We start from the raw sequence: 12,662 nt of genomic DNA, 5'->3' as shown, positions 1-12,662 counted from the left end.
GTACTGCTGTGGATGAATCGACAACAAAACATATTTTAGCCACTGAAAAAAATGAATGTCAGTATAAGTGTACGCTTTATTTAGAATATTTTCACTGCTTTACTTAAAGGTCAGACAGTGATTTCCAACTGGAAAATGAAGCTGTTATATTGCTCTCTTCAGAGCCAGACTCCACTGAGAAAAACAGTGAATGACACAGGAGCTGGTGGTCTACCGCTGCCTCAAACAGTTTTATCGTTTTTTTGTTGTTGTTTTTTTATTGTGTGACTTTGGCATTTAAAAGGGTTGGTTCGGATTCACCAAAGTCACACATTAACACAAACAAACTAAGTGATTAAGGCAGTGGTAAACAAGCAGCTCCCATTTTTAGGGAGCTAAAATTGCTGTTCTTGTCAATTGAATCTGGTGACTTTGACAAGAGCATAGATGGGGAACTGAAGCTGTTAAAGGCTTCCGTGTCACACTGGGATGTCTGATGGAAAGGCAGAGTGGTGAAATGGTCAATATACTGACACTTAAACTGATATTGATTATTTTGTTTGTTTGTTTGTTTGTTTGTTTTTTTAAAGTGGGACTGTTTTAAGGGGCTAAATTAGGTTTTGTTGCTGACCTCCATCCACAGTAATACATTGCTTAGCTTCCAAGTCAGACTCCAGCTTGCTTCTCCAAAGTGGGGGCGTGACAACTGACATCAGGCTCTATGTAATACACTGATTATGGGTAAGTACCCCATACAAGCCCACTTCAAAAAATCCAAACTATCCCAAACTATTAATGACAGATTAATCGATAGTGAAAATGATAATTAGTTGCAGACCCTCTGTTTTTATTAATCTGACAGCTATTTAATTGATTATTTGTTTTATCGTTTGGTCTGTAAAATGTCAGAAAATGTGAAAAAATGCCCACCGGAGCCCAAAGTGGCGCCTTTAAGATTCATTGCCTTGTCCAAACGGAGAAATAAAACCAAATATATTCCATTTACTATCATAGAAACTAAGAAAAACAGCAAACATTTACAGTTGAGAAAACTGAACCTATATATAGAGTAGTGCACTGACACCTTAACTTCACTTCTGTGTAAAAGCAGACAGACACAGACAGCACAGGAGGAGTTTCAGCTTCCCCTCACCTAATTTAGGGGACATCGCAAACATGCATCGACAGGCACAGACATGGATAGACGCACTCACTGCAGCGGTTAACCGCTATGAATACTGTGATGAAAACCTCCCTTCACCCTTCTGCTGAAACATCAAACTGTTTTAACATTTTTAATGACCAGCATCCTCTCTGTTGACACTCACAGAGTGAGTTTGACAGTATTTAGAATGGAATGATAAAAATGTGTTTCTATACCTTTAAAATTACTTCTATATTTACATTCTGGCTGATGATGTTGTTGTTTAGAAGAAACTGGACATGATTTTGACCGAGTTTTAAATGTTTTAACATCTTATTTGCCATCTCATTAGTATTCCAGATCGATATTAAACCAATTTGATGCGCCAGATTTCAACACCTTCTGAGCTTGATTTGTTTTGTACTCGAGTAAATGAGCTGAGGCTCAAAGCACTATCTTAAGTTTATTTGTCTTATTGTTGCAATGAAGGGGAAATGTGAGTGCAGGCTGAGCAGTATCCAGCTTTAAAGGAGGCCTGAAGCGTGTACAGACAGGTCACGATGAATGTAGACTAATAGTGCTTCACTGTGAGGCAGTGAAATACAAGCTGCTGGCAGTCTTCACTGAATTTTTAGCTCTTTCCATTGCCCTTCTGAACAAACATCAACTCAAGTGTTCTTTTCAGCAAGTGTTAATGGCTTCATTAGTTATATTTCTGTACAATATAATTCAATGAGTGAGTGCACTAGAGACTGTGTGTGGTGGATACACACATCTCAATTTAGTCTGCAGTTCAGGAAACACGGTACTTATGCTTGTATTCAGAGTGTCTTTCTTGTAGAAAGTGAAAGTGTGATATGAGACATTAAATGATCTAGAATTCTGATGATAGTATCATGGAATAGTAGCTGTTGTTCCTGTTTTTCAAGACAATTTTCATAAATTATTAGACTCGATAGAAGTTGTGTAAATTCAGCGGTAATGTCTCTGTAAACCTCATCTGAAAGCACCAATAGTCATGCACGAAAACATTGTTGAGAAATCATGTTATTTAGTTAAAAACTTCTCAATAACATGTAGCCTAATATTTATAACCAAATAAACAACAATCAAAGTTCTAGTTTGGGACAACAACGCTAAGAGTCTACAGCCATGCTCACATCTCTGAGAGGCTGTATTAAGGCATAGCGGTACTTCAAGCTAGCTAGCATGATAACATTCTCACAATAAAGTGTAATTGTGTAAGTTATGTTTAGCAAGTATGTTTACCATGTTTGCCACCTCAAGTGAATCTGTTAGCATGATAACATTTGCCTATTAGTAGCATTTTGTCATTAACCAAAGTATTGGACAAATTAAAACGTCAACCCTTATTATTATCTGCAAACCATGAATGTTGTTTTGCTCTCATGTTTCACAGGTTTAAGTTAAAGAGATCTTTGACTCATTTCTCTAGATCTGATCTAAGAGGGTTTTTTTTTGCATGCAGTAGGTAGATTTCTCCTAAATGTTTGTGAGAACTTCTCCTTTTCCAAGATAATCCATCCACCTGACAGGTGTGACATATCAAGATACTGATTAAACAACAGCATTACTATACTTATGTGCCTTTGGATGGTCACAATAAGAGGCTGCTCTAAAATGTGCAGTTTGGTCACACAACACAATGACATGTATGTCACAGGTTTTGGGGAAGTGTGCCATTGGCATGCTGACTGCAGGAATGTCCAGCAGAGCTGCTGCCCGTAAGCCAAGTGTTTTTTTCCACAATCACAAGCCGTCTTTAATGTCTTGTCAGTGAGTCTGGCAGTACATCCAACTGGCCTCACAACCAAAGACCACATGTAGCCACACCAGCTCGGGACCTCCACACCCAGTGTCTTCACCTGCAAGATCATCTTAGACCAGCCACATGAACGGCTGATGCAGCAGTTGATTTGCACAACCTAAAAAATGGATGGATTATCTTGGAAATGGAGAACTGCTCACTGACAGTGATTTAAACAAATTTGAGAGAAATATTGAGTGCATGAAAAAGTCTTAGATCTTTAACTTAAACCTGTGACGTATGGTTAAAAAAAATTGTTGCATTTAATTTTTTGTTAAGTGTGCAAAAAATGTACAGTCCATCTAGTAGATTTTGAGATATTTCAGTCTGGACCAGAGTGGTGGAGGCCTAACAGAACGACCAATATAATTTGCTTCAGTGTTCAGTTTTCCAGCCTTTTCGTTAACTGGTTTTAATAAGTTGTAAGAGTCAGACTCATACAGATCACCAAATCACTTCATTCCCAATACAACATCCTAAAATGCAACTGTTGTAAAAGCCATGAGTTTTACAGTGTACATTTCAATAATAATACCCACCTGTGAGGAATTGTTTTAACAAAACAAAGCTGCCTCTCCTTTCACTCTTTGTAGTGCAACCAAAGCAATAATTTGTGTTCCTGGTTTCACATTCATCATTATACAGCTCAGACAGATACTCATCTTAAAACCCACAGGCAGTCTTTGTTGTTGCAGAGACATGACATGCCATTACCCCGAGTTTGGCCTTGAATTTGCTGACTCATAAGCCGCCCCAGAACAAATCTACATTCACGTCCAAATCTCTTTGAGATTAAGGTTGCAAACTCCTGTTGTTATTTGTTGGAGGGAAGTTGACCTTCAGCACCAGCGCCAGTGTAATGATTTCAGCACCTCAGGGTTCCATTGCCGTTTAGTCCATGTAAGTTATCCAAAAACAAACCTGATGTGATTGTATTTGCATATTCTTGTGAAAATCAGCAGAACTACAGCCTCGGCCGATGCTGCTGTAGAAAGATAGTCCACCCCGTTTTCATTCTTCCTTTAAAGACCTTCTTTATCAGGAAAGTTGCTGCCTCAGGGCGAGTGAGGTGAGTAGACACTGAAGGCGTGTGGTTGTTTTGACAGAGGAAGGCCCTTTGCTTTGAAACCTGCCATAAACTGTGAGCGCTCTTTTTTCAGACTGGAGTGATGGTATGTGAACTATCCAAGAGATGAAGCAGAGGGTGGGGGTTATTAATCACACTGAACACAAGCAGGCACAAGCTCGACCTATTTTCTTTCAGCGAGAGCTCATGAATGTACAGAAGAATTTAGGTCCAACTGTATTGTTTCCATGTGCTGAGAGCGAGGGAGAGAGACGGAGAAGGGCACGGGAGGGGGGAGGGTTGGAAGCACAACTGCTTCTTCTGTATCCTCTGGGAATGCTGTCTGAAGGCTGAGGAGGAAGTGTGTATGGTGATGTGTGAGTGAACTGGAAAGGGAGGAAGGAGTGAACGGTTTGTAGTGCGTGTTTAGACAGTGTTTATGCTTCTCAGCTTTACTCAGTGCACTGTAAATACACATTGAAAGAGGAACACAGTGTTCTACAACTTCATATTGAAAATGATAGTTGCATGAGTCATTCATGAAACAACTGGGCTCGGTGGTCCACCTTACAGAGAGACTGCTTTCAGGTCGATTAGCGCTCACGTTATCATGTTTTGAAATCACTGCTTTAATATTCAGTTTGACACGACAGCAGTGGCCTACGAGAAACGTCTCTAATGTCAAAACTAAAATCTTTGAACTGAACAGAATGACTCTTCCGTTTTTCTTTTGCCCAAGTTAAGACTATGCCTGCATTTTTTTTACCTAAGTTTTCACTTTGTTGAAACAGGACAGTAAACCTTATTTGGTTTGTTCACTGGTTTTATTTGTCTTTACTCATTGTTTATTACAGGTCCTTCTGGTACTCCCCTCAGGTGGCAAAGATCATGACACGTTGATTCAAGGGTTACATTGATTAAACTTCCCTCTGTCTTACCAGCACCCAGATCTCCCTGCTCATCTCTCAGCTCAAATCGATTTTTGCTGGCTCAATGGCTGTTGCTTGAAGTACAGATTGTACTTCCATATTTTCGTATGCCAGCCAACGCGGACACAAAGAGTATAGAAGTGGATCGAGAGAGAGAGACTCCTCTCAAAGTCAGACCGAACTCAGACCAAACAGTAAAACTAGGCAGTGCTGACCAAATACAAACCAAGATTCTGTTACTGTATTACCTATGTCTCCAGAAACATATTTTAGTGCACTGTTTGGCTGTAATACAAGAATTTGTGAACGGAAGTGGGTGCCATACTGTTTCCGGTGTTGTAAAAAACAGAGGTTGAAAAAACTGAGATCTGTGAACCAAGATTCTGTTACTGTGTTGCCTATTTCCCACCTAAAATGTCTCCAGAAACATAGTTTAGTGCACTATTTGGTTGTAATATGAGAATTTGTGAACAGGAAGTGGTCACTGTACTGTTTGCTCTATTGTAAATATAGAGGCTGAAAAAACTGAGATCAAATGGTAAAACTAGGCAGTGCTGACAAAATATGAGCATCTGTTACTGTGTTGCCTGTTTCTCACCTAAAATGTTTTAGAAACATATTTTAGTGCACTGTTCAACTGCGATTCAAGATAGTTTTTACCAGCTGGTAGCCATATTGTTTCCTGTGAAAAAATGGACAAGCTTGCATTAAGTCATCCACCAGCAGGAGTGCTTCTGGTTACAGTGCGGCAAAGTGCATTCTAGTGGTTGTAGGTTTTCTGCCTCTTGAGCAAAAGCAAATGCCACAGCCCTTTTTCTCTGTTTTCTCTGGTATATATTTGTGCCTCGTTTTATGACATTTACCATTTTTCGAGCAGTGAAAAACTTCTTCAAGGAAAGTATTGTATGTGACATGAGATGAGGTACTCTATTTTAACACTTCTATCTCTTTTATTATCAACAGCCAGAGAGTGGTGGAGTGAAGAGGTGCCAACATGCCTCAACAAAAGGACATAGTGAAGATAGCCATCCAGATGCCTGGGGCCTACCCCCAGCTCATACAACTGGACCAGGTAAAGCACACACAAACACTTCAAAATGGTATATTATTATAGAGCCTTGGGTGTCAGCCTGTTCTTTTTGCTCAAGTTAGCTGCTCTATGCTCTGATAGTGAACCACCATGAGAATTTCTTGTCCTTAGTTGAGCTTCTTTGGGTTGCACTTCCTCTTCAACCACCTTGCTGATCGTGTTCAACTCAAACACCACAGCAGTGACCTCAACCCTAACCCTGAAAGGATGTTCAGATATATGACAGAAGTTAATGTGAGTTTAACAGGTAGTGATACCAGGGCGTGAATGTTAGCTCAGGTGCTCTGTGATCTGAGAACTTTGTGGGGTTAGTTAGAAAAATTTTTGCAGCCACAGCTGTATCTTAAAACTTTTCAGTTTGGTGATGATCATCAGTCTATCACTACACACGAGAGCCTTATTCACTGACGTGTCACTTCAAGCTGAGACACACACAAGTGTTGTAGTCTGTGTGAGGTTTATTTTTAAGTATTGTTCTGTGTCTTGAAATATTTTTGTTTCACATGCTCCTGCTCAAGCTGCCATCTCCTAAGTTGATCTCTGACCACAAGACTGCTTGTCTGAGTGCCTCCATACGGCTAGCACTCATCAGTTAAACCTAACGCTAACTACTTTTTTGGAGGAGCTTGATAGAGATGGTTTGCAAAATGGGAAGCAGCAGTGTCTGAGAGGCTAAATTCAGATCAAAATGATGACTCTGGCTTGGTTATTAGTTTTTCCCCCCATGCAGTAGCATTAACTGCAAGTTGGGTGATGTATTTCAATGAGCATACACTGTATACTGATCAATTTTAACTTTGTATTGCATATACACTAATGTGCAGTCGTGTTTTTCAGGTAAAAAATTCCAACCTACATTATGCACTTACTTGGCGTGAAAAGATTTAATGTATTGTTTTGGAAAAGAACAGAGGCATTGACCAAATTCAAACAATGGTTTTGGGGACCTTTTTGTCTAAACAAATCTTTTGCTACATTCTGAGTGATTGGAACGAAGTTTAACACTAATGTTACAACTCAAATGCTGAGGTTATTGTTATTGTTGTAACATTGAAAACCGAAAGAGGAGAAGATGATGTTAGTGTTATAACATGTCTGGGTGGTGTGTGTGCCAACAGAGGGTGATAATCCCCACTTCCTTACAAGTGTGGTTTGATACAGCTGCTGCAGCATGACATATTTAAAATAGCCTTAGTTGCTGCCAAGTCTGGTGATTATAATAATTGTTTCTGATGTCACTGACAGGTTTAGTTAGAGTCCCCTTTTTAACATATTATTTTTGTTCACTCCCCCTGCTGCTTTTTAATCACCCATTTGCGGAGCCCTAAAATGTTCAATTTTAAATATATAAATATGCAGGCGTATAATAAGTAAATTGAGATTAAATTGTGTAAAATAGCCTTTATATTTGAAACAATATTTTGTGAAATTACCTAAAGAAATGATTCATACTCAACTCATTATTATGATAGGTCATGTCATCAGTCTTATTTTCATAATAACAGACCAGAGTTTTACAGTTCATTTTTGTTTTATGTCACTTTTATTGCACATTGACAAGCCAATCACAGGCCACCTGTCTCTTGAGCAAGCTAACTCAATACCTGCCTGCAGATTTTACTTCTTCTAACTATGACAAGAACAATGTTGAAATATTTTTAACCAAGTAGGGGCTGCTGCTATTTACAGTATTTAGCTTGACAAGACTGCACATGCTATCTATATAGCTGGCTAACTAGCTAGATGGAGTTACGAGCTTGGTGATGAGACAGTGTTTGTGGCAGTAGCTAACATTACAGTCACCATAGCAGGGTTTGGATGCTAAAGATGTTCCTCGGTAAACGAAACTCAACTCTGTGAAGATTTAAAAAAAGACATGCACTCTCTCTGTGGTTGCTCTAGTCAACAGGAGTGTGCAAACACTCTGAATACTGTTTAATATCAACGCTCACAAGCCGGCTGAGCTAGTTAGTTAGCTAGGTAGATAGCATAAGCATCCATGTTGAGTCGAGTTTTGATAATTTCCTCATTTGTTTTTTCACATTTTTGGTTAATTTATTTATCTTACACAATTTATTCCCATGATTGTCATGTGAATCAATAGAATATTGAACACGTTAGGGTTTTTCTTTTTCATCCAGTGGTTTTGTTTCTTCAGTTTCCACTAAAAGTGATTGTGGGGAAGTTTTCCAAGTGTTTCCCAGAAACTTTGGGGAAGTTGTACTTCTTTGCGCAAGACACCACACATGAGTAGTTGTTCAAGCTGTATCCCAGACAGCAGGGTGTGTGTGTTACACAATCACACGCTGTACATCACTTGAGAGGGTTTGAACAGAGAGAGAATGGATTTAACAGGTACACACTCGACTGGTTATTTTAAGAGTTGGAAAATGCAGCACAACAGAAAGTAGGATGAACACAGATCCCAGGTCCACACACTTTTCTCCCAATACTTCAGTCAATATTTTCATGATTTTTTTGTTGTGATTATAAGAGCAACACAACAACTGGACTTTTAGGAGTGTTGAGTTGGACAACAATATCCATTCGCTTCTCCAAACGTGTTCATTTTACATCACAACCAATCCTGGCAGTCTCAAACAATCCCTCAAAAATATCTCATTGGCCCAGCTGTCTCCACGACACACATCCGATTGGTCGACCTTCTTGGCTGCCACTAATAACAGAGCAGCCACTGGGTCTACCACAGAACCCGAAGACATTTTGAGTGGTTGACCGCAGGGCTGACCACTAATAGCAGGATAGCTGAGAGTCAGACATGGAAGTAGTCTGGCTTTTATTTACGTACAAAGAGAAATCTGGGCACTGAGGGTAATATTATTCAGAGAGCGTTGGGGAGCTCTTGGATTTCCTCTCACAGCAAACAGGGTTTGCAGCCAGAAGGAATAGCTGTGGTACTGTGATCCCATAACAGTGTGTAATTACTGAAGCAGCTCCCTGACAGAAAAAAAAAATACTTTGATAGTAGAGTTGTGTTGTTGTGACTCACATGAATGCAGCAGGTGTGAGTTTTTAATGTTGTGTGACTATATTGCATTCGTATGTATCTGACTACATGCTGTTTTGTTGTGTCTCTGTACAGAAAAAGCCTCTGTCTGCTGTAATAAAGGAAGTGTGTGATGGGTAAGTTGATGGTTAGTCAGATTTGTTTATTTGTCTCAACGCGTTCTGGACATTACCAGTGTGGTCTGGTGGTTATTTCATCATCTGTGTGTGTGTGTGTGTGTGTGTGTATATATATGTGTGTGTGTGTGTGTGTGTGTGTGTGTGTGTGTAGCTGGAATCTCTCGGGTCCTGAAACCCACGCTCTGCAGTATGCCGATGGAGTGCAGACATACATCACTGAATCGGTGAGTCACATCCACTGTATGTTCAAATCAATACAAATATTTATTTACACCAGGAGATCTTCCAGTAAATGTTGAGCCCATCTTGAAGACATTGAGGAGCAGACCTGAGTCAGCCCTTCAGATCTTTCTATGTTTGAGACAAGAACTGCTGTAAATCTCTTTTTAAGATGTGAAAGCACAGCAATGAATCAGAGAATCGCAACTTTGTCAGCACTTTGTGACCTCTATCCGCTCGTCTGAGTATTTCCCTTGAATCTAAGTTGAAGTCCAGGTCACACAGTGTGATCAGTGCTATTAAAAATGAGTGTGAGGCAGACTGAAAAAGCAAAGGGCAGAAGGAGAAAAAGAAGAATACAAAAACAGCTGGAAGCACACTCAGCTTCTTGGTGTCAAGTGACCTTTTAAAAAGATTACCACTGAAGGCCCTCCCCTTCTTTAGGCTCAGGGCATGGCTGCAGAATCCATTACGATGCTATCGGATAGATGCCAAGAAAGACACTTTATTTACTGTAATAATACTGCAGTGAGGCTGTCATAAGTGTGCTGCTGTTTAGAGTGTGAAACACACAGCAGGCTTTTGCTTTTAGCACTCCTTCAATTGGTACAGGCAGGTTGACTTCAAGACTTTGAAGTTGGTGAGTTTGCAGTTAAAGGCAGATGTTTCAGTCAAAGAGCAGCTTCTCAATGAGTCAGGGGAATACTCGGATTGATTGCATACAATATAGAAACCATAGACTCTTTAAAATAATGGATGTAGCCACTGTGATGTCACCTGTTGGTTTGCAGACTCCCATTTTGAAGCCTTGAGTTTGGCATCTTGGGTTTTTGGAGCTAGAAGTGACCATATTTTGTTGAAAGGGGGGAGCTAACCCTAATGCTGGCTGCTAGCTGGGTTAGCAAGGCGCATTTACAATCCATGTTAACTGTGTTAATGCTAATGCAAACTTATGCTAGTGGAAAACAGGCTTAAAAACCATAAAAACAAAATGTACTTCCAGGAATAACAGAACATCCGACTCCTTAGATATTCTTTTCTTTTTACTTTTAACCAAACACTGAACAAGACTTCTTTCAGGTGACCAAAATGTTACAATGGACTTTCATCAGTGGTTGCAACTATACCCTGTGATACTTATCCTTAGTAACATGAAAACGGGTAAGTTAAATAAAGAATCACTTCCCACACAGTTGTCATAAATGTTGAAATTAGCCATAGAGACCAAAACCTTTTTTGTACCAGGCTATAAACATGTAACTTATATTTCTGCTGTGAAGTCGATCATGGATGTATAAAGAGACCTGGATACAGCATTGTCGGGTGGGGCCCCATTCATATCTATAAAAGTTACTCAGTTGTGCATGAAGCCCAAATGGTTCACCTGACTAGTATAAAATTACCTGGATGATCAGGCACGGGTTCCGCACTTTGTGGCCCATAGAACAGGCGTACTAGAGACCTACACAGGCTGAGCTGTCTATCTTTCTGGTTTAGCACAAATAATTTACTGTTGTGGCTCTTCTAGACTCCAAATTTTATCGGACGGAATGGATTAAATCTCAGTAGTGACATGAGTCATTTCGCAGGGGTTGTGATGCCCAAAATAATGTATCTACTGATTTACAGACGTCTCTTTGGCAGTGTAAGTCAATGGGAAAAAGTCTTTTTGGCCGCAGGGCATCACGTGACAGACCTGGCAGTTGTAATTCCACTATTTGGCCACTATGAAAATTGGCTTCAATGCCCGCCGCACTTCCTGGGGGCCTTATCCACCTTATTTTTCACGGAAACACGGAGGCAAAACAGAACGCAGCCAGCTTCCGTTTTTTTGTGCGACACTTCCGGTCCAGCACTCTTACCACTGTGTAAATGGGATTCGCCTTGTTTGCCTTGCTGAGTTTAGCTATATATATGTATATATCACATTTTTCACGGCACTATATCACCGTTTAGACTAATCTGATGTTTGTAAAGTCTATAAACACAATGACTGAACAAACATTAGTATTTTCTCTGTGTAATTAATAACATGGTTATCGTAGATTATCTGGGCTAACCGTTAGCTGTTAGCCGTGTCTGTAATAACTCACTAAACTCACAAAGTGGCCCGTGAAAAAAATTTCTTCAGCGGATGTCTTAGTTACAACATGATTGAGCTAATTGGAGTAGTTTCATGTCGTATCCGACAACGGGAGGCTTTTAATAGATGGCGATCCTGATGTTAGCTTTGCTGCTGGTGTAAACGTTAGCTGCCCCTGCCAGCTGCAGCCACTGATGCTTTCTAGACATCGTGATTTCCCAAAACTGAATAAATACCACACATAGCAACACAAAACTGCTTTGCTAGCTCAATCATGTTGTAACGGCTGGATGGTTGATGCGTACATGCAGATTCAGGTGCTATCAGAGCCGATCCGCGCATCACTATGGCTTAATAATCAACCCGTCCTGTGTTAGGAGTGTATGTCGCTGACAGAAAGAAAGAAAGAAAGAAAGAAAAGGGAAAAAAAGATAGAGAAGCAGTGTACACCTCACATATTTATTTTTCACAGTTGCGCACACGTTTGGCTGGCATGCAGAAGCACTGTCTGTGTGTCAAGGGTGCGAGCCGCAGCTTCAGCTGCTCAGGTAGAGGCTGTGTAGCCCGGTGTGTTTTTTTGCTGATTCGGTTCTGCAGGTTCTCTGCTGGTACACTGGAGACGGGGATCAAGCAGTTTGTCTCACTCGGGATAGATTGTGCTTTTTTGGTTCATAGTTTATGATTGACGTGTGATTTATTCGCGTTTAGAGGGAATAAATTTCCGTTATAACGGAAACGTGGACACAGTTAACTATACAAAATACACAGACTAACTAACTAACTGATTGACTAACATAAACAACTAAAAATTGAAAAAAACATAGCTTGCACCGTTAGCTCCGGTAAGGGAAAGCATGAGGGAAAGCGGCTGACCGGAAGTCACGCACAAAAAAACGGAAGTTGATCACTATTTACTTCCGTGTTTGAAAATAAGGTGGATTGTAACATGAGGTCAGTGAGGTTTGACTCGCTCTTGGAGCCAACCTCAAGTGGCCGTTTGAGGAACTGCAGTTGTTCATTGTCATTCAATTTCGAGCTCTGGAGGGTGCTGCTTGATAGAAATGTGATTATTTTCTGCTTCCAACGACAATTTGATCACAGAAATATGTCTTAAGTGAGTGAAGTGGACAAAAACTGCAAATGTCAGCATAAGCCACGGCAGCAAAGACACTGACTG

At 40.2% G+C, this 12,662-nt stretch overlaps 1 protein-coding gene across 1 annotated transcript in view; it reads left to right on the top strand.

The window, feature by feature from the left end:
* The window catches only part of elmo3 (engulfment and cell motility 3), a 29,546-nt gene that overhangs the window by 1,419 nt on the left and 15,465 nt on the right, over window positions 1-12,662 (top strand). Inside the window, exons 2-4 of the mRNA XM_049573094.1 lie at window positions 5,910-6,018; window positions 9,140-9,180; window positions 9,335-9,407. Coding sequence (XP_049429051.1) covers window positions 5,941-6,018; window positions 9,140-9,180; window positions 9,335-9,407 — 192 coding nt within the window. The 5' untranslated portion in view covers window positions 5,910-5,940. The remainder of the gene's footprint in view (window positions 1-5,909; window positions 6,019-9,139; window positions 9,181-9,334; window positions 9,408-12,662) is intronic.

Source organism: Epinephelus fuscoguttatus, linkage group LG4 (assembly GCF_011397635.1).
Source record: "Epinephelus fuscoguttatus linkage group LG4, E.fuscoguttatus.final_Chr_v1".
Lineage (NCBI taxonomy): Eukaryota > Metazoa > Chordata > Actinopteri > Perciformes > Serranidae > Epinephelus > Epinephelus fuscoguttatus.
This window is presented reverse-complemented; position numbering and strand designations above follow the sequence as displayed.